Below are 23,440 nucleotides of genomic sequence, written 5' to 3' on the forward strand. Positions count from 1 at the left end.
TAAGCTATAATTCGGTTCTCTAATATAACTTTTGCTAAAAATCATAGATCGAAATTTTGAAAAAAATTAAGATTTGGGACAATGAGCAGGGATTTAGACTAAGAGCAAATAAGGGAACTTTCTGTACGTGTACAAATATCGTTCCCTCAACGTGGCTTCTTGCACTTCAACTCTGAAAAATAGGCTCATAACCACTGAATTACGGCAACTATTAATTCATAAAGTATTATTGCACATAGGATTAATATTGTAAATTTCAATACTACACAACTTCGGTCCTTATATAGAAATTATCGTAAAAAATTTATTTTGTTTTTAAAACTTTTTTTGTTACTTACAAAAGGTTTTGAAATAAATCAATTCCTTTAAAATGAGCCATTAAACAGCTCTCTATAATTTTCCCGTGTCCCGCTAGCAGCCGAGAAATATCGGAAAAAAAGATGCCGTCGATGCAGAATATCGTAGTTCAAGCCACTTATTTTGTTTTTCCAGCCAATGAATTTTCCTCGTTATTCAAGCCAAGGAGCTGTAAGTTTCATGTCTAGGAGTTTCAGACAAGGCAATTCTAATAGTATACTTTGTGTTTCGATCTGACTCTATTTTTAGGAGTTACGGGCCATTTTATTTCTTAGTATGGGACGTAATCGTCTCTTACTAGGTTGCTAGCTACCGCTGCAACCCGGATAACTGTGATACCGATGTCCACATTTACGTTAACCTATACACATCCTTTAGATAATTTTTGAGAGCGTGTAATAAAGCTAAACATGACTATGGGGCTTGCCTCTGGAGAAGAGGGATTGGGGTTCAAGTTTATATTAAAGAACAAACTCTAACTCTTAGTAACCATGAGTAAATATTCAATTTTTTTTTCTTTCTTTACATCTAGTGGGACACTGGAACATCATGGAGAGCTGTTAAGGGGCTCATTTCAAAGGAAATTACTACATTTACGCGCTCCTGTAATTAAAAAAAAATGAAATCTTCCACAAAGGATTCGCATGACGTTATCGATACAAAAAAAAAAATTTCTTATACCTGTTGGTTCAGTTACTCTTGGCAAAAGTTTAGTCCTTACTGTATTTTTTTTTTGTATAATGTTTATTCTTAAAAATGATAGAAGAGACCAACAGGTTAAATGCTCCACAATTGTATGAAATAATCTTTCAACCATTATTACAACGTCTTAGACACCACAAACTGAATGGTATATTTATTTAAAAGTTGCCACAGTAGAGTGAGGCAAGGAGTATCCTTCGGCATTGACGGATTCGAGTTCAATTCATTCTGTAGTAACGATTATTACGGTCCAGAATCTTTAGGGTACATCGTAAACAAATACAGTTTAACCTGAGGGTATTTACTGTAACTACACGATAAAAAGTATTGAAGAAAAATAAAAAGGCTTTTAGAAGCGAAGCAACTCATACCAGTAGAATTCTAAACAACTTGGCTGCAAGCCTTTAGTGAGTACCATCGCTACCCAGAGTGCGTTGATCTGAAATTCTCCAGAGCCGACGGAGAGTCCTTTCTCCATTAAATCCAATAAAATTTAGGAGAAATTAAATATTTAGTCTCCTCTATTATTATTTGACAATAAACTTTATAGAGAAATTGTCGTTCCTTAAAAGTTTATTGATGACAATACTGCCACTAAAGCTAAGGCTACTACTATTAACATTGAACTATACAGATCCTTTATTTAATTTTCGAAAAACATTTTTCAAATTTTGATTACTATGGGCTGCAGTTCGCCTTAAACTAGGATGCAGCAGCCATGATTATGCTATTCTATTAATGGATAAGTGTGTTGCATCATCATGCACATGATGATTTATTTTAGTATTTCACTTACTATGGACTTTAGTTCGTCCTTTACTATAACTATATCTACATGCTTTTTATAATATTAAAAACACTATTTTGATCTTCCTATGCAAGATGATGTTATTACCATTTACTACTACAGTGTTGAACAAAAATGCAGTTTCTAAAAAACAATTGATTTTATTTTAAAAATAATTTTTGTTAATTACATAAGGTTTTTAAATATTTCAATTCTCCTTAAAATGAACCATTAAACAGCTCTCTATGATGTTCCAATGCCACCTTGGAACTGGAAGATAATAATAAACTGCCTTTTCTAGACGTCTTAATCTTCAATAAATCTGTCACCCTTGAATATTCGATTTATAGAAAACTTACATATAATGATAGGTATTTGCATTTCTCTTCCAACCACCCTCCTTGTGTAAAAAGAGGAGTAGTTGTATCTTTAGTTGATCGTGTTATAAGAATTTATTCAAAAGCTCATATAATCCCAGAATTGAATTATCTGAAGGAAATTTTGCTTTGCAATGGATATCCCATCAAGTTACTGGAATCCATCATAGAAAAAAGACAACAACAAAAAAATGCAGAAATGGATTCATCATCTCCACAACCCCCAACAGATATCATTAGTGGGTGATAAGAAAGTCTTTACTGTTTTGCCCTATTTTCCCAAATTAGGTGACAATCTGCAAAGAATTCTAAAAAAACATAACTCAAATGTCACCTTCAAAAATTCTAATAAAATTCAGAGTTATTTTAACAGCGGCAAAGATAAAACAAGCCCTATTATGGGCAGTGGTGTTTATAGGGTTCCATGTTCTTGCGGCTGTTTCTACGTTGGAAGAACCCATCAGCAATTGGGGGAGAGATTGTTGGAACACAGGTCCTCAATCGACAAAGCTATGGAGCTATCCAAAGGCCTAAGACTTTTGATTCCGCCTTGGCTCAACATGTCTATGACAACCCGCACCATGTCGTTTTATTCGATAACAACTCCATTATTGCCCCTGTTAAAGGTCTCATGCAAGTTTTCAGGGAAGCAGTTGAAATAAAAAAAAAAGTAAATTCACCGAAAGGTAGCTCTCAATAGAGACACTGGAGAAACCTATTTAAACCCCATTTATAATGAACTAATTGATTCTGATCGTGTTTGCTTAAATAGAAAAAATCACATTTTGCAACCTAACCTAATCTGTGATGGTGTTTTACCTGGAAAGCGTTTAGCTTTTAAAAATGATCTGTACAAATTAAAAAAATGAATTCGAATTCAGTACTGTATTTTTTTACTCAGTTACCCTTTCACCGTCACATGGAAAGGGTCGTTAAATTTTAGTTGTGTTTTGTTTTAAGGTGTGAATTTTTTTTATAGTATCCTTGGATTTTTATTAGTAATTTTTATTTTATTATCGTGCATTGAGGACGGTCAAGCGGAGGTCTTGACTGAAATATTTGCACTTTAGTCTACATTTTCCACTGGCTTGTATAATCCTCGTTTTTCTCTTTTTTACTGTTTGGTACAGCCATGCATAGGTTTTAATTTCTTTATTATAACTTTCGTCAATCCAGTATCTACTCGCATGGTATCTGCTGAGCAGATACCGTGACCAAATACTAAACAACACTGATTATGCAATGTAATCTACACATACTTATATCCTAACAGTATAACGTCATAATATAGCATTTAATTTTTAAATCATAAATGGTGTTAACCAACGATTATGACAACATTCATCATCTAGTATATGAAAATGCAGTTTTTTTTTTAATATTGATTTTAGCAATACAAATTTTAATTACAAAATGCAGTAGATGTGGCAATTTCTTTAAAATTAACCAATGAACAGCTCTCTACGATGTTTCAGTGTCCAGATAGGGAAAAAAGTGGGAAAGAAAAAAAGATGATGTTGATGTGAAATATCGTGGTTGCAGTCACTTTTCTTGTTTTCCAAGTCAATGGATTTTCCTTGTTGTTCAAGCCAAGGGACTGTAAATTTCCTATTTAGGGGTTTCGCACAAGGCAGTTTTAATGGGGTGGTTTTTAGCTCGATGTGACGAACAAACTTTTACGAGTTACGGGGGCTGTTTTATTTCTTAGCATGGGACGTGATAGCTTTTTACTACTTGGCCAGATACCGCTGCAGCCCTGAGTTTCTGTAGACAATATTAAGCAAAACAAGTCCCCTCCACAAGACGTAAGCTCAAGTGGTTTGCTTTTGTGAATAAATACTACTTTCTGAGTAAGGCAACAAGACTAACACTAAACTTTCCTCTGGGATGGATGAAAAACAAACATGGAAATATGAAAAAGCCAAGAAAGTTTATACATTAACCAACTTTTTTAGGCTTATGTTTCTTAAACCAAATGCCCAACCACCATTTATTTGCATTGTAACAATATAGGGGACTTATCATATGTAAAGACATTCAAAGACCACACTGGCTATACATGACATGACAAACAAGGAAAAAAAATGAATTGTAAAATTAAGTAGCCGATAACCAAGGGTATCAGCAAGTGGAGAGAAAAGAAGCGAAAACGACAAGAGCAGATAATTTGGTAAGGATCTTCGCCACGCCGTCTTCAGTGCTCGGAAAAAAATAAAATAAGAAGAAGAAGGTTAGTTTTCCTTCTTCTTTTTTTTAGCACTGAGGACGGCTTGGCGGAGTTCCTTGCCAAAATATCTACTTTTGTCATTTTAATTTCTTTTCTTTCCACTGGCTGATATAACCCTCGTTTTCTCGGCTACCTAATTTTAATATTCATTTATTATTTGTTTCTTGTTTGTCATACGACTTATAATCTGTTTACTAGTTTGGAGACTGCAGCAATTGTAACCAACTTGTAACAATATATAGGACTTACCATCTCATTACTAGTTTGGTGACTGTAACAACAGTATCCCAATTGTAACAATAAATGGGACTTACCACCTGTTTACTAGCTTGGAGACTAAGTGAAGGAGCCACACCAGCAACTGTTGCTCTCCTTGTGATACCAACTCGAGGCTTTGGTATATACAACTGAGTAGCTGGGACTATAGCCCCACTTTCATTACTTTTATTATCTGAAGAAGGCAAAGCAAATGTGTCATCGTCACATTCACTTTCACCTCCACTGGCTTCGGAGGGAATTTCAGACTGACTGATTTCAGGACTTAGTCTACAAAAAAAAATATGAATCATTAAATATTATCTATAACTAAAAGACATCGTGGGTAATAAAAATAAAAGAGGGCCTGTTTAATTCAAACATGTCAAACTTATTTATTGCCTATTGACCCGTTAGCTACATAACATTGACAGTTTCCTGTCAAAGGCTACATTAACGACAGTGCATCGGGTGGTCGCATTATAAAAATGTCAAAAATGATTGTGGTTGCCAATGTCTGGAATTTTAAATTCAAAATGTTTGAATTTGAACTCGAAGAAGCTAAAACGTCCGGAATTTAAAACCCTTTTTTGGCTAATCAATCTGTTAGAATTTTACTTCGTTTAATGTAAGACTTAAACTTAATAGGGCAGTAAATAATTAGCATTTAAAATAATTCCGATGATTTTTTTTTTTTTTTAGTAACTCTCTTTCATTAAATAGCATCTGAAAGAAGAAGACCTTTGGAAAATCACATGGGATCCTCAGACTGTAGTTTGCCAATTGCCACCTAAGTTAAATAAGAGAATATCCTAGAGGAACTAAATCAGAAGTCATGGATCTTACTTTTGATAGAGCCAAGACTGAATCTTTCAATATTTTGATGAACCTAATTCCTCTGCATTTTATATCTCTATTTAACATGGTGTTCAAGCTTAAAATAAGTACAGTACTACCGTACTATAGCACTAAACAGAAGATTGGAGCCGGTGTAATTAAAACATGATAACCAGTATAATAACACCCTTTGTCCGGCTCCTCTGCTTGTAGAACTTGTAGAATTGCTTTCATTGAAATAATATTGAATAGAATTCCAATAAAATTAAATTCAAATTGCATTCATTCAATTTCAATTCAAACAGAACCTTCCCGGTCATTCCCTTTTTGAACAAATTGCCTTTTTACGGAAATTCAATCTCAAAATAAGAAAATAAAGTGTCTTAAAAATAAAGTAGATTTGAAGTATTTACAAGACCTTTTCCAAGATCAGTAAAACTTAGAAAAATGAATTCTAAAACACCGAACAAAACCATTAACTTCTCAATATATCGCCCCGTTCGTGCTACAAGTGAATTGAAACAACAATGTAAAAAAAGTTTTGATGTGTTTTTTTTTCGAGGTCATAATGAGCATTAGAACGAGTTCAAAGCAGATTTGAAATTTTTTCTGGAGGCTCATAATAATTAAGTTTAGAATAGTCGAAAGACTCGAAAAGAAGTAAGACGTCAAAAATGTACTACTAAAAGAGATTCCCATTATGACAGTTCGGTAAGCAGATAATTAGAAAAATGCTGTTAGTCGAAGGGACATGCACGAGGCGAATGAACCACGCCAATCAATTCCGAGCTATAGATATGTATATAAATTAATATACCAATTTCGGCCATGCATCTCCACCTCCCTTATTTTAGTGATAGAGCTACATCATCATGCATAAAAATTACGATCGACACTTCTTTCAAAAATAAGCTATTGCCGTCCAACAACTCTACTAGGCGACTAACGTTCACTGTTCACATTCGCACAGTCGTACTTACTTCTTAAGAGGTAAGGGCGATCAGCCATAATTGGAAGCAAAATGCTCCACTGAGCGTTGAACATAAATCAAGGGCTTTACCTTGAGATTCTCCCTTTGAGGTAGAACATACTTCAAATGCTACCAGACATAATTATGTCACAGAAGACCAGCGGGACCATTTGTGAAAAATCTTACGGCTTCAAACTTTTCGATCCCTTGTCTGGTTTAAAATTTCATACGGACAATCCAATAATGATTTAGAAGGTGAGACCAATCAAATCCATTATTTTTTCTATGATATTAAAGAAACTGATCTCTCCAGTCCTCTGTACCTGTGTACTATTTTCTAAAATGAGCCCACAGCATCCAAGCACACACATTAAACTTTACATTTTTTCTCTTAATCAAATCCCAAAAAAAATTTCTGCAACAAAAAGAAACTACAATTTCACTCTTCTTCAAAATGATCAGAGAGAGAAACGCACCTTTTCAGCACATTTCCAACACAATATTTGTGAAAATAAACTAAGGCAAAAAGAAAAGAAAAACCAAGAGCTTACACAGATGAAGATGCAATATGCACAGTTGGAATAACTAAATAACTTGGTGAGGATATATGCTCGCTCCATCTAAATGAAGAATCACGTTTTTTACTTGGCAATCTGCAACAAAATAAATGCAGTTGATGAACAGGATCACTGAAAGTACAATTAGTAATACTAAGATACTAGATTATTCAAACCCGAGCCAATCCCCTCCCCTCCGACTTTCAATATTTTACTATCAATTCTAAACAACATAATAAGCTTAATGTGAAATACATACTGTATAAAGAGACACAGACAGGTTAATATTAAAAATATGAACGAAATTTTCGAAATGAATCAAATCAATCAAAATGCTATTTTCATCTCTAGCTTTCATTTTCACTGTCTTTTGAGATCATTTGGAATTTCGTTACAGTACGGTACTTTTGGAAGTTTGGCTTTTCAAATCTTTTTTTTTATTCTTCTTCTTTTATGTAGCTATCTTTGCTAAATTTCTTCACTAAATATATTCCCAGTCGTTAATAATTCTCGGCCGTTTTTGCTATTTATTCCATTTTTAAGATTAATTGGATAAAACAATTAATCAATAATATTAAATTATTCCAATTTAAGAATTCAATTATATAAATTAGCAGGTTAATGGCAAAATCTGACGACAAAAATTGCCGAGTCTAGCTTCTACTCTTTATTATATCTAAGGCCGTATCCAGGGTGAGGTGGGGGAGGGGATTTGATCCCCTCATGAAAGTATTGTCTGACTCGTAAAAACGTAACAAAATGCATATAAGCAAATTTTTGATGCGTTTTTTTGTCAGTTTTTTTTCGCACGTTAATAATATTCTAAATGAAATTTTCATTACCAATTTTCACTGTCTTTAGTCTTTTGAGATCATTTGTAAGTATTTTAAGGCACGGTACTTTTGGAAGTTCGGGTTTTCAAATCTTTTATTCTTCTTCTTTTTTGTAGCTATCTTTGCTAAATTCCTTCACTAAATGTATTCCTCGTCTCGAAGTATTAAAGAAACATATTTAACATATTGCTACATAGCTGTATTAAAGTGACTTATCGGGTACTGACTCTTCCTCATCTAACTTTTTCCTTTCCTTCCTTTTTGTAAACGAATCTAATTTGAACTGTCCTTCGTAAATCTAAACATTTCCCGGTCCAAATCATCAATGTTACTGTACCCGCATATTAGTTTGTGCATTTTTGCCAGGAATAGGGGAGGGATTTATCAAATACATATCTTGTTCAAATCCCTTTACTGGATATGTTATACTACTTTTAAAGATTTAAACTTGAAAAGATGCATTATATCAAGGCTTACATTTAAAAAATTTTATGTATATATCACAACGACAAGAAAAGACAGACGAACAAAGAGAAAGAAAAAAAAAGATAAAAAAGAAGTAAAGGATGTATCAGAAAAATTAGTATTAGAGAAAAACATATAACTTAAACAAAACGAAAATTTGCAATCAGAATAAGCATTTTTATTTTTTCATTTAGACGGATGTTTAATAATTATTTTAACCGATTGTTCTTAACCTTCCTTCTTTAATTTTCGTTGAAAAAACGAAAACAAAAAATATTTTCGTTGAAAAATCTATTATTTGAATGTTTTTAAAAAACACAATAATCCCCCCCCCCCTCTCTCTCTCTCTCTTCTTTCTCCTCAAGCTTCATCTATATTTGAAATATATTTCTAAGGAATTTCTTTGTACCTACTGACCGTATTTCAAACAGTAGGCTCAACGAAAAGTGCGCTTTAATCCCGGTTTTTAGGGCTATAATGAGAGAAAGGTTGAGATGGCTAGGACACGTTCTGCAGATGAATGAATGACACATTGCCAAAAATTGTCCTTTTCAGCTCACCATCTAGGGCTAAACGGGAAACTGGACGTCCACGGTTGGGGTGAGAGGGCGTCGTAAAGAAAGACTCGAGGGAAACGGAAACTTCCTGGGAGGGTGTAAACAGGGAGGCTTTGAACAGATTGGGATGGAGGAGGAGCGTGCGATGTTGTGCTGGCCTCAGGTGGCTTGATTCTGCGGTGAGTTCTTTGTAGAAGTAGTATGCTTTCAAAGCATCAAAGCACTTTATATATGAGAAATACAGATGATAATAAAAAAAAATAGCGCCGTTTATTTCTTCTCCCATGATTAGCGGTTTGCAGCACGATTCAAGTTATTCATATAAGAAAGTCTGTAACGACAAGTAAGCCTAAAATCTTACCTGTAGGGCTTAATATATATTTGACCAAAAGTATTTGAATGCTTCGGTCTTTTCTTGGTAGTTAGTATGACTTTCGCTGGATTTTCAACTAGAACTGTTTGCAAATTTTTATGGTCCCAAGAGAGCTGAAATTAAAATTATTCAGTATAAAATTGCCTTAAAAAGACTTAGCACTGACATTATGAATATAATTAATTTTGTCCATGTTAAATACCTATTTACGTCCCTCCTCAATACATCCTTTTTTAAAGAGCCTTCTTAAACAATTGTTACATCAATCTTGAATAAAAGGGGGGAAAGGAGCATAAAGTATAAAAAGAACACTTTTGTATTCAAACACACACCCAAAAAGAATTCTTCTCCTCCTAGACGAAAAATTGAATTCTTTTAAATTATTTCTAAAATTTTTCTATTAATATTTTTTTAATAAACCATTTTTTCTGTAAAATATGGACTTGATAGCAACTTCAAAATAGTACTCTTAAAACCTCTAACAAGGCTATAATCAATTTGTCCTTGATTTCATAATCGTACCAACCAACTAAAACGTCATCAATGCATAGACTAAACTAACGTTTTGAAATTTTTGAATAATGATTTTCATTTCATAAGTATGTATTTATACATGTTTATAACGATTCGGTTGGTAGTTGATCTATATGTCTGAGAAAAAAAAGAAAACATCACCATCGTTTTCTCAATAGTATTTTCTTCCTTGACTTCAAAAATTCCAAAAAACAGCTAAGAATCAGTCACAAAATTAACTTTTCCAGAAAGGATCAAATAGGCCTTACCAAGGACGTTCACATAGGAGGCTTGTAGGTACAGTCCTCTTCCCTCTAAAATCTCTCAATCACAGGCAGCGCGCGAGCGCTACCTAAGTAAAGAACGATGTGGGCACAATGTGTTTTTTTTTCCATACCCAGGCACTTCGTATCGAAGGAGTTGTCGTAGAAACTTCGAAAAGGGCTCATTCTATTGGAAATTGGAGTGGCTAGTGCCCTTTTTAATAGTCGAAAGTGATTAGAGGGCAACTAGCCCCCCCCCCCCACGCCCATCATTCCACCAAACACATTCAATGAAAATTTTGAGATAGCCATTTTGTTCAGCGTAGGCTAGATGATTTCCTGATAGAAAATGTTTTTGAGGAGGATACTCCCCCACAACCCTCAGGGCAAGAGTTTTAAGTAATGTCCTGGTGGCAGAAGGAGCTGTCGTAGAAACTTCAAAACCTGCTCATTCGATTTGAAATTCGAAGGGCTAGTACCCTTTTTAACACTCAAAAGTGATTAAAGAGCAACTAGCCCGCCCCCGCGCCCATCATTCCCCCAAACACATACCCTCAAAATGTTGAGATAGCCCTTTAGTTCAACGTAGTTGATTTCCAGATAGAAATTATGTTTTTAAGGAGGACAATCCCCCGCAGCCCTCAGGGCAAGAGTTTTGAGTTATACCCTGGGGGTATATAAGGTTTTTATAGAACGTGTTGTCGTAAAAACTTCAAAAAAGGCTCATTCGATTGGAAATTCAAAGGTCTATTGCGCTTTTTAATAGTCGAAAGTGATTGGAGGGCAACTTGCACCCCCCCCCCCACGCCCATCATATCCCCAAACACACAATCAAAATTTTGAGATAGCCATTTTGTTCAGCGTAGTTGATTTTCAGATAAAAATATGTTTTTTGAGGAGGATACTCCCCCAGAGCCCTCAGGGCAAGGATTTTAAGTTATGCCCTGGGGGCATATAAGGTTTTTAAAGAAGACGTTGTCGTAGAAACTTCGAAAAAAGCTCAATCGATTGGAAATTCAAAAGGCTAGTGCCCCTTTTAATAGTCGAAAGTGATTGGAGGGTAACTAGCCCCCCCCCCCCCACGCCCATCATTCCCCCAAATACGTCCTATAAAAAGTTTGAGATGGCCATTTTGTTCAGCATAGTTGATTTTCCGGATAGAAAATATATTTTTGAAGAAGAAAGTTCCCCAGACGCCTCAGAGCTAGTATTTTAAGTTATGCCCTGGGGGCATATAAGGTTTTTTATTGAAATCTTTGTCGTAGAAACTTGAAAAAGGGCTCATTCAATTTGAAATTCAAAGGGCTAGTAGGCTACCCTTTTTAATAGCCAAAAGTGATTTGAGGGCAACTAACCCCCCTCTCACGCCCACCTTTTCCCCAAACACATCCAATCAAAATTTTTAGATAGCCATTTTATTCAACGTAGTTGAAAGTTTTGGAAATTAGGTCTTTAAGGACGAAAATCCCTCCCACCACAGCCCTCAGGGTACGGGTTTTAAGTTATGCCCTGGGGGCATATAAAGTTTTTAATGAAAGGCAACTAGCCCCCCCCCCCACGCCCATCATTCCCCCAAACAAATCCAGTCAAAATTTTGAGATAGCCATTTTGTTCAGCGTAGTTGATTACCAGATAGAAAATATGTTTTTAAGGAGGACACTCCCCCAGAGCCCTCAGAACAAGGGTTTTAAATTATAACCTGGGGGACATATAAGGTTTTTAAAGAAGGCGTTGTCGTAGAAATTTCGAAAAAAGCTCAATCGATTGGAAATTCAAAAGGGTAGTGCCCCTTTTAATAGTCGAAAGTGATTGGAGGGCAACTAGCCCCCCCCCCACGCCCATCATTCCCCCAAACACAACCCATTAAAAATTTTGAGATAGCCAATTTGTTCAGCGTAGTTGATTTCCGGGTAGAAAATACATTTTTGAGGAAGACACTCCACCACAACCCTCAGGGCTAGGATTATGCTAAGCCTTGGAGACATATAAGGCTTTTTATTGAAATCTTTGTCGTAGAAATTTCAAAAAGGGTTCATTTGTTTGGAAATTAAAAGGGACAGTAGCCAACACTTTTTAATAGCTAAAAGTGATTTGGAGACAACTATTCCACCTATCAGACCCACCTTTTCCCCAAAACATACAATCAAAATTTTTAGATACCTATTTTGTTCAACGTAGTTGAAAATTTTGGAAATTAGGAAATTAAGTTTTTTAAAGAAAGGCAACTAGCCCCCCCCCGCGCCCATCGTTCCCCCACACACATTCAATCAAAATTTTGAGATATCCATTTTGTTCAGCGTAGTTGATTTCCAGATAGAAAATATGTTAATATAAGGTTTTTATAGAAGGCGTTGTCGTAGAAACTTCAAAAGTGGCTCATTTAATTGGAAATTCAAAGGGCTAGTGCCCTATTTAATAGTCGAAAGTGATTGGAGGGCAACAAGCAACCCCCCACCAATATGTCTTTCAGGAGGAAACTCCTCCACACCCCACAGGGCAAGGGTTTTAAGTTATTCCCTGGGGGCATATAAGGTTTTTATAGAAGTCGTTGTCGTAGAAACTTCAAAACAGGCTCATTCGATTGGAAATTCAAAGGGCTAGTGCCCTTTTTAATAGTCAAAAGTGAATGGAGGGCACCTAGTCCCCCCCACACCCAGCATTCCCCCTAACACATCCAATCAACATTTTCAGATAGTCATTTTGTTCAGCGCAGGCTAGTTGATTTCCAGATAGAAAATATTTTTTTGAGGAGGACACCCCCACAACCCTCAGGGCAAGGGTTTTAAATTATGCCCTTGGGGCATATAAGGTTTCCATAGAAGGCGTTGTTGTAGAAACTTCAAAAAATGCTCATTCAGTTTGATATTCAAAGAGCTAGTACCCTTTTTAATAGTCAAAAGTGATTGGAGGGCAACTAGCCCCCCCCCACGCCCATCCTTCCCCCCAACACATCCAATCAAAAGTTTGAGACAGCCATATAGTTCAGCGTAGTTGATTTCCAGATAGAAAATATGTTTTTGTGGAGGACACTCCCACACAACCCTAAGGGCAAGGGTTTTAAGTTATGCCCTGGGGGCATATAAGGTTTTTATAGAAGGCGTTTTTGTAGAAACTTCAAAAAAGGGTTCATTCGATTTGAAATTCAAAGGGCTAATGCCCTTTTTAATAGTCGAAAGTGATTAATGATATTTTTTGTTGTTGTTGTTGTTTAGACCAGGGCACTTCGTATCGAAGGAGTTGTCGTGGGAGCTTCTAAAAGGGCTCATTCGATTGAAAATAGAAACGGCTGATGCCCTTTTTAATAGTCGAAAGTGATTGGAGGGCAACTAATCCCCCTTCCATGCCCACCCTTTTATTTGCCCATAATGATAAAAAAATATATGTTGCACTGAGATTAACTGAAAATCCACTATGGTAATGCCAATTACCAATAAAGCATCTCAACAGTATCCCTAGAAAGATTGAGAGTTTTAGGTTCAAACTTTTGGGGCTACTTCTGCTCTTGAAATTTAACCAAATCAAAATAGCGCAATTGTATCCAAGCCATCAAAGAAAGTAAACAGATTTTTTTACGAATGGTATCAAGTTTTCCATTTCAGGTCAACTAGAGGAGGTATGAAACTAAATTAAACAGAAATATTTGTGTCCAGATTTTTTAAAGGGTGTATTTTGTAAAAAAAAATTGCTGAAAATTTTTCTCCAGCATACAAATAGCAGGCCAAACTATAAAGTCATAAAAAACGAAAAGATTTAGAGTGTTATTTTCTTTTCCTGAAAAGACTATGTCAATATAAAACGAACAGAAATTAATTAAAAAAACTTTTTCCACAAAATAAGTTTTTAAAAGTGAAGTAAAGAACTCCATTAAACAAAAAATGAGCAAAAATAAAATCAAATAATCTACCAAGCGTGAAACCACCACAAATCAGCATCGATAAATAAATGAAACCAAACAGCGAACATAAATTACAACAATTAACCGAGACAAACTCAAAACGACCAGAAATTAATATCAGTAGGGGACAAAACCCCGATTCCCTCCCAAGGCCAGAGCGAAGTTTGCACTTTAATGAAAAAATACAAATGAATGTGCATTGTCAGTTTAATATACATATACTGATAACTAGTAATCAAATGTTAATATTATTTGATTTATTAAAGTTATAAAAGTGAAAACATTTATATTTTTTCAGTAAAGTGCAAATTATGCTCTGGGCTTGGGGAGGCATAGGGGTTTTGAGCCCTTCTCATGTTAATTTCTGCTCGTTTTGAGTTTGACTCGGTTATTTATTGTAATTTCTGTTTGTTTTGGTTTTCATTTGTTTATTAATGCTGATTTGTGGTAGTTTCACGCTTGGTAGATTATTTTATTTTATTTTTGCTCATTTTTTGTTTAATGGAGTTCTTTACTTTTCTTTTAAAAACTTATTTTGTGAAAAAGTTTTTTTTAATTAATTATAAAAACTGTCCATATAATTACCTTTAATTTTCGCATAAATCGCTTGTTTTTTTGGCTGGTTCGACAAAATCCCCACATATACCCACCCCTCAAAAATAAATAATAATGAATTAAAGAGCCCTTTTCGTCTTACAAATTACCCACCCCCACCACCCAAAAATGATAAGAATCCAAATATTGGTTTATATTAATGGGAAATGATCTCTCCCTATCTCCATATCAAAAGAATGTTCGACCTTTTTTTCTCAGTTATACACTCTGAAAGTTTAAGCTATGAAGCAAATCTCAAACTAACAACCAAAACTCGAACTAAATAAGGCGTCTCCTCCACTCTTCTTGATGGGGAAGGTTTTTAATGATTTTCTACACCTTGCTTCACATTCCTTTGATTTAACCTAAATGTAACAGAAGAAATGACAACATCACTGTAATTCCTCAATAACATCTTCTTCCCTACATTGACGATCACAAAAATATTGTTTTTGTGTTAAGAAATTGTAAATAAACAGATCATTTGTATAAATTAAAAAACTGATAACGAACATTACTAAGGTTATTATTAAATACTGTTCAAATAAGATGGTTAACTTACGACAGTTTGATAGTTAACTTGGACAATTTCATCTCCTACTTCGATTTTACCGGTTTGGTGTGACGCACTCTGAAATCGAATCCCATCAACAAGATGTATTCCTCTATGATTTGTAACAATATGCATTCCCTGTCAAATAAATGAAAACGGATAATATGGTATACAAAATGACAAGTAAATAAACAGATAACAATTTACTAAAAGTAATAAATCAACCTTGATCTCTATAGGCTAATCCCTAAAAAGGGTGATAAAAGTCAAAGGAAAGTGGTTATTTCGAAACTCTGTCAAATATTGACGTCGGTGTGAAAAATGACATGTTCCTTTATATCTGGTCGGAAGAATACTCCTTTAGGGTACTCCGCAGGAAAAGTATTCTGGGGGAAGAGCTCTAGAGAAAGCTACATTAGGATGATGCCATTGAAGCATATTGGTTTAAAAAATTGCCCGGGTACAAACACGAGTCTCATTATAACAGTAATTTCACCATAATTAAATATATGAACAAGTTGATTAAATGAAATGGACATATCAATAAATATATCACAATAAATTAACAGTAATTAAATATATCAATAATTAAAAGTATTTCGCAACATCTTTGCAAATTTGCAACGTCTTTATATTGCATATAATAGTGAATTTGATTGCAAAAATGAAGAAATACAAAAAGGAATATCTAAGGCAAAATAGCTTTCTATTTCGAACAGCCAAAATTACAATACTGGATGAAAAGTAGAATCGAACGATTTTTTTTTTGTGCGAAGGAGATTATCACAATAAACAAAATAATAAACGAAGTCCTTTTGGACGTCAGTTCCGGCTTCGAAAAGTCAATGAAACATGAGACTATGACCAAAACTATAGATGTTCGAAAATTATAACAAAAGGTGAGCCGACAAGAAACAGTCGTCAGTTTTAAAATCGTACCAAGGAGAAAACGCCAAAAATGTTCTGCAACTAGTCAAAAAGAAATCAAAATAAATTGAACCAGCTTAACAATTTCTTAAGATGGTGCTTCATATTGTACGTTGCAATTCTTTTGGAAGGAGGTAATGCCAGCGCTAGAGACTTTTCTGGCTGGAAGGGTTTTGGTACCCTCAATTTCCATTGTGAGGGGCAAATACCAGGGGATCTATACATTTCAGCATCTGTATTCCAAGGTATTCCCAAAACGCAGTTTTCCGAGCAATTTTTTTTTTCTGGAGCAATAACATTCCTAAGATAGTTTTCAAGGTCATTTGGGAGGAGCGGGGTATCTTTTTTTGAGCAGGTTTGACTGATATGACAACTAAGACGTTTGTTTCTTTTTGGATTGTCATTTGACTTTGTTGGTATTTAATGCTTACAGACTTTTTACTGGTAAATTACAAGGGAAATAAAGGAAATTGTATGACAAGGTAAGAATATCGGCATTTCTGGGGGGGGGGGGGGCTGTGTCGATCCACAGGTCTCCACCTTACGTACTTAATATCCAAAGAAGTTTTAAAGTATTTGTCGTCATATGTAACACTGAATAAAATCTTTACGAAGTATGGAATCACGTTTAATTCAGTGTACCCAAAATTTAATAAACGTCTAAAATTATAATATAGGTTTAGCAAGTTAACAAAGAGATGGCTCTCAGAAATATCTTAATCGTTGTAAAGCTTATAATTGACTCTTTTGCGAAAAAGTTTGGCGACCATTGCTCAAGATAGATCTCAGGAAAGGACCAGAAGCTAGCATAAACAAATATTTACACAAGCAGTAATATTACACAAATACGTGTGTGGGATTTATTTCAAGGTAAGCAGTTCAAATTGACAGAGGCTCATATTCTTCAAATAGAAAAAAAAACAGAATTGTACAAAAAAAAAATTAGAAAATAATGGGGGACATTTAATTATTTAGGAAAGTATCATTTTTTGGCTAGTGATTCGAGCTAGTTGAAACAGTGAGTCTCGCACTCAACGAAATACTGTGTGGCCAATTCTTCTGCTTTGATAGAGATTTGACGAGCTTATAAAGCGATTCGGTTTGGATAGTGGAAAGTAGACTTGGCAGGCAATACCTTTGTGAAAAAAACATATCTTTTTCAAATTATTTAAGTGAAATTTAAATCACTCATTATTCCCAAGCATGTTATAGCAAGCTTTCTCAGCTGTTAAGAATCTTCAGCATATCACAAAAGCGTATACCACTAGAAAGCAATTTATGTCGCTTTTCCAAAAGTAACTTGTAACACTTTCGGCCTTAATTTACACAACTCGGCTTACGGCGTTTTCCTTGTTTATCAGTCTAGAGGATAAGCTTACTTGAGCTTTATTTTTATCTCTACTGATACATTTTTTTTTTCTCTTTACTCAGAAAGGACATATGAATTAGCACTATTCAACAAATCTAAGAAACTAAAGAAACTCAGATCTCTGGTAATGTAACATGACTTATAGTAATATGCTATGACACTTACAGCAAAACTAGAACACCATCAGGAACTTCCATGAAAAAAGTAATGGATAATTTGTATTAGGTATTAATCTAAATGAATCTAAATAAGACAAAACTTGACCAACATACCATAAACCAGCAATCAGATACCTCTCCGGCCAATTTCATTTCTTCATCTTGTCTAGCTTTGACAGTGGCCACGTCTAAAGTAGCAGGTTGAGCAATATACGGATCAGACAACTCGACGACCACCTTCTCACACAGTGTTGTAATCTGATTGCAATCACTTCTTATGACAGCAACCTAGACATAGAAATTATTTTCAAGCTTAATATAAAAATTAAATTTGAATCCGAGACAAGTGATATTAAATTTAGAAGGAAGAGCATACACAGAATAAAATGACAAAAATAAATCAAATAATTCAATGGTTTTTTTCGTATCTGCATGTCTATAATTATTCAATTTGCACGTTTTTAATATATTTGACTATATATTTTTTTTTTTAATTTCTCAATGAACAGTAATGAAAATATGAGTAAATAAATAAGGAAGCGATAAGTCTTTTTTTATTGTTTACAATCACTAAGAAATATGGAAGCCCTCTCATTACAGACACCATCTAGTCAGCAGAAAACAATATTTTAATTTCGGTCCAGTTCATTTTCTTCTTTTTTATTAATTTCAAAACTTACCAAATTTACTAATATATTGTTTCAAAATATTGGGCAATTGGGTTTCTTTTTCAAATTAATCATAACTTTTATATTTTATTTGACTTTCTTTAAGCAACAAAATCAATTGTACCCTAATTTGAAATATTTAATGAGACATTTTTAGTCAAAAAGAACGTGACTTTTTTTGAACATTAGTGTTTTCTATATTAATCTTTCTCTAAAATTTTGTAATGTTTTTCTACTTGGACATATTATAACCACTTAACAAGATTTAAATAGAATCATAGTCATCGTATTCACCCATAGCTGGTGTATTTTATCTGATCAGGGACACATGTAGGGAGGGAGGGGGCATTGGGGCACAAGTTCCCCCAAAATCCCTAAATTTCAATTCCTGGATTCTTTTTTTTTATCAAAAATAACAAGTAAATTTGTTTCCTTTATTATTGCCTCTCCCACGAGAACAAAAATCACGTGTATGTGAGATTTTTTATTTTGCTTGAAAGTATGAAAAACTTCATGACAGATAGAATAGCATGTATTCAGAAAAAGCGTCAAGCATAGAAAAAAGAATACAATAAATTAAACAAATATTCGAAGATACAGCATGACATACATCAGACTACATTTTTTAATTCAGCAAAAATAAGATATTGGAGGAAGACCTGATTATAAACACAACTAAATCTCAGCAGTAATTATTTTAGACCTAAAATAAGATAAAAACACCCAAATTCCACAAGAAAAAAACATGATAACTGTAAATTACACAGAGTTTCTTATTAATTATCTGAAAACAGCATAAAAGCCTTCATTAGATCCACGATGAAACATATTTCGTAAGTTTATTGCTTTCACCTTAATCTTTTTATCCTCACTTTCAAACAGTTCGTGGTAGCGAACTGTAAGTAAGGAGCGACCCGGCTAAATAGTAACCAAAACTCTAAAAAACGGAATTTTGATACTAGTAGATACATCAAAAGAATCAGATTTTGATGCTGATTTCAAATATTTTAGATTCATCAAGTTTAGTCTCACCCATCAAAAGTTACGAGCCTGAAAATATTTGTCTTATTTTCAAAAAAGGGCGAAACTCGCTCTAAAACTGGCCGAATCTTGTCAAAAAATAAACCATCATCTTCAGCGTATAAGCAAACTTTACTGCAGAGGTTTCAATCACCTAACTAGCAGAATAGAAAACTTTACATTTTTTGCCAGAAGAAAGATCACGGATGTATTTTTTTTTTTCAGGGGTGATCGTGTCAATCCAGTGGTCATAAAATATCGCGAGAGGGCTCATTCGAACGGAAATTAAAAATCCTAGTCCTTTTCTTAAGTGACCAAAAAAATAGGAGGGCAACTAGGCCCCCTCCCACGCTCATTGTTTTTCTAAAGTCACCCGATCAAAATTTTGAGATAGCCATTTTGTTCAGCAGAGTAAAAAACCTAATAAATATGTCTTTTAGGAAGACGTAATCCTCCACTGTCCCCGGGGGAAGGGCTCCTAGTTATGAACTTTGCCTATTATTTACATATAGTATTTGTTACTTGGAAGTATGCAGACGTTTTCAGGAAGGATTTCTTCTGCTGGGGAGGGGGGTCGGACGAGGATGCTACGTGATAGAATCTTTCCATGGAGGATATTGTCATGGGGGAAGGGACATTTCTATGACAAGGGCCGCCGGATTTCCCAGCATTATTTTAAAAAACGATCATAAATTAAATAAAAACAAGTTTTTTCAACTGAAAGCAAGGAGCAACATTAAAACTTAAAACAAACAGAAACTGTTAGGTATATGAGGGGTTCTCCCCCTAGTCAATACCTCATTCTTTACGCTAAAGTTTGTTTAAGTACTTTCAAAATAGCTATCTTTTCTAATTAAACGGCTTTTGTGATTCAGGGATCATTTTTAAAGAATCGGAACAAAATTCGAACTTTAGCGTAAAAAGTGAGGTATTGACTGGGGGAAGAACCCCTCATTTACGTAATAAAAATATTCGAACATAAAAGTTTGTTACGTAAGTTATTTCGTAAGTTACCTCAGATCAAAATTTCGAGAAAGCCATTTAGCCAAAGAAAGTAAAATGAATACGCAAATCTCATTTTAATTATTCATGTACGGTGAGCCAAAATCAAAGCTGAGTTAATTCAAGAACGTTCAGAGATTAAGTAAAAAAAAAACAGATTTTTTTAACTGAAAGTAAGGAGCGACATTAAAACTTAAAATGAACAGAAATTATTCAATATATGGAAAAGTCTGTCCCCTCCTCAACGCCTTGCTCTTTACGCTAAAGTTTTTTATTGTTTTAACAAATAGAGCTGTGAGAAAGAGTCAAACTTTAGCGTAAAGAGCAAGGCATTGAGGCGGGTCAGCCCCTTCCATATACGGAATAATTTCTGTTCGTTTTAAGTTTTAATGTCGCTCCTTAATTTCAGTTAAAAAAAACTTGTTTTTTTTATTTAATTACGTAAGGATGTGCTATTTCAGCCTTTTTGAAGGAACAATCCGACTTATTTGGAGGAGGATTAAGGTCGAGCGCGATTTAATTTCATCTGAACGTTTTCCAAAAGTGGTTATGAGAGGAAAAAAACTTAATAGGGACTAATTTCTAGAGCAGTGCCATCTGAGAGTCAGGGCCATTCTAACCTATGCAGGGTTAAAAATTTTAAACCTATTAAAACTTAAAACAAACAGAAACTGTTAGGTATATGAGGGGTTCTTCCCCTAGTCAATACCTCATTCTTTACGCTAAAGTTTGTTTAAGTACTTTCAAAATAGCTATCTTTTCTAATTAAACGGCTTTTGTGATTCAGGGATCATTTTTAAAGAATCGGAACAAAATTCGAACTTTAGCGTAAAAAGTGAGGTATTGACTGGGGGAAGAACCCTCATTTACGTAATAAAAATATTCGAACATAAAAGTTTGTTACGTAAGTTATTTCGTAAGTTACCTCAGATCAAAATTTCGAGAAAGCCATTTAGCCAAAGAAAGTAAAATGAATACGCAAATCTCATTTTAATTATTCATGTACGGTGAGCCAAAATCAAAGCTGAGTTAATTCAAGAACGTTCAGAAATTAAGTAAAAAAAAACAGATTTTTTTAACTGAAAGTAAGGAGCGACATTAAAACTTAAAATGAACAGAAATTATTCAATATATGGAAAAGTCTGTCCCCTCCTCAACGCCTTGCTCTTTACGCTAAAGTTTTTTATTGTTTTAACAAATAGAGCTGTGAGAAAGAGTCAAACTTTAGCGTAAAGAGCAAGGCATTGAGGAGGGTCAGCCCCTTCCATATACGGAATAATTTCTGTTCGTTTTAAGTTTTAATGTCGCTCCTTAATTTCAGTTAAAAAAAACTTGTTTTTTTTATTTAATTACGTAAGGATGTGCTATTTCAGCCTTTTTGAAGGAACAATCCGACTTATTTGGAGGAGGATTAAGGTCGAGCGCGATTTAATTTCATCTGAACGTTTTCCAAAAGTGGTTATGAGAGGAAAAAAACTTAATAGGGACTAATTTCTAGAGCAGTGCCATCTGAGAGTCAGGGCCATTCTAACCTATGCAGGGTGCAGAGGAAGGCGGAGTCTATTATAATCAGCAAGACTTACCAAAAAGAGGTTTGGATCCCCGCCAAATACGTTGAAAAAGTTACTCTGCAACAACGACACGCGAATCAAAGTTGCTCTAACACTTCAGGATTCTTGGCACCCAAGGTCCGTTTTCCTTATTTCTGTTAGGTTTGAGAAAAGTGAAGGTTTTCAAGGCCCCGAAAAGCGTATTTAGGCAACAGTTTATAGAAGCTAGGGTATGAATTTACCTACGTGTCTTCGTTTGCATACGTATGACTTAGAGCAATAAACACAGGAATTAGTTAGATATACAAATAAGTACATACCTAAGAATAGAATAAGAAAAAACATTCCGAATATCTCTCTAATATCCGTCCTTGGAATAAAAAATTACAATAATAACAAACTCATCATAAAGCAATAGCTTTAGAGGTTAAATTAGCTAGACGCTGCTATTTCCAAAGACAAATTCCTTCTACTTACAGGATTCTCAGCAAATTGATCCCTCTGTGCACTTGTAGCCATTTCTATGCTGATTTTGACCAGAGTATTTCTCAAGCTAGTATAAGGTTCTTGGCCTTCGAATGGTGATCTTAAAATATATATATATGTATATTATTAATACTCAAACTGTAAATAGACGAAACTTTAGAAATAATCATAAAAAAAAGGTTAGAAATAATACAATTTTAACAAAGGAAACGTGAAAGGACAGCATAAAAATTCATCAATTCTTGGAGTCAATAGGCAGACTTTAACTCTTATCTGTAACCGGTGACATAACCATTCCAAGGGAACGAAAATCCGAAATTAGAAAACTCAAACACGGAACCATATAAATATTCAAATCGTCTCTAGAAACTCCAAACCCTGTTTTTAAAACAACAAACCAAAAAATTAGTCAAGGTGCTTTGCAAAAAAAGAAGCACAAATGAAATATGTAACCAATAACAAACAATATGCTTTTTCAAGCACAACACACCGTTTCTTTTTCAATTATTGTAATTGACGTTGTCGTTGTTAGTATTATAAGTAATTGTCTCAATTATAGAATTAAAATGTAATATGAATGTGCTGGTCCTTTATACCTAGAAAAATCTAAAACCCGTCTTTTAAATCAATTAATTAAAAAAACTTCTTCCACAAAATAAGTTTTTCAAAGAAAAGTAAAGAACTCCATTAAACCAAAAATGAGCAAAAATAAAATAAAATAATCTACCAAGCATGAAACTACCATAAATCAGCATCAATAAATAAATGAAAACCAAAACGAACAGAAATTACAATAAATAACCGATTCAAACTCAAAACGGGGAGAAATTAACCTAAGTTGGGCTCTAAACCCCTATGCCTTCCCAAGGCCAGAACATAATTTTCACTTACTGAAAAAAACATCAATGTTTTTACTTTTATAACTTTAATAAATCAAATAATATTAACATTTTGATTACTAAATATCAGTATATGTATATTAAACTGACAATTCATATTCATTTGTATTTTTTTCAGTAAAGTGCAAATTATGTTCTGGCCTTGGGAAGGCATATGGGTTTTGAACCCGTATTATGTTAATTTCAGCTCTTTTTGAGTTTGACTCGGTTATTTATTGTAATTTCTGTTCGTTTTGGGTTTCATTT

The 23,440-nt window shown here is 34.3% G+C and overlaps 1 protein-coding gene across 1 annotated transcript in view; it reads right to left on the minus strand.

Annotated features, from left to right (window-relative positions):
- Positions 1-23,440, minus strand: part of cnk (connector enhancer of ksr) — a 122,894-nt gene that overhangs the window by 71,911 nt on the left and 27,543 nt on the right. Inside the window, exons 4-9 of the mRNA XM_089100439.1 lie at positions 22,287-22,395; positions 17,684-17,857; positions 15,125-15,253; positions 9,286-9,410; positions 7,064-7,165; positions 4,765-4,996 (exon numbers count right to left, since the gene is read on the minus strand). Coding sequence (XP_088956565.1) covers positions 4,765-4,996; positions 7,064-7,165; positions 9,286-9,410; positions 15,125-15,253; positions 17,684-17,857; positions 22,287-22,395 — 871 coding nt within the window. The remainder of the gene's footprint in view (positions 1-4,764; positions 4,997-7,063; positions 7,166-9,285; positions 9,411-15,124; positions 15,254-17,683; positions 17,858-22,286; positions 22,396-23,440) is intronic.

This window comes from Artemia sp. Qi Xiang Cuo, chromosome 2 (assembly GCF_049724085.1).
Source record: "Artemia sp. Qi Xiang Cuo chromosome 2, ASM4972408v1, whole genome shotgun sequence".
Taxonomy (NCBI): domain Eukaryota; kingdom Metazoa; phylum Arthropoda; class Branchiopoda; order Anostraca; family Artemiidae; genus Artemia; species Artemia sp. Qi Xiang Cuo.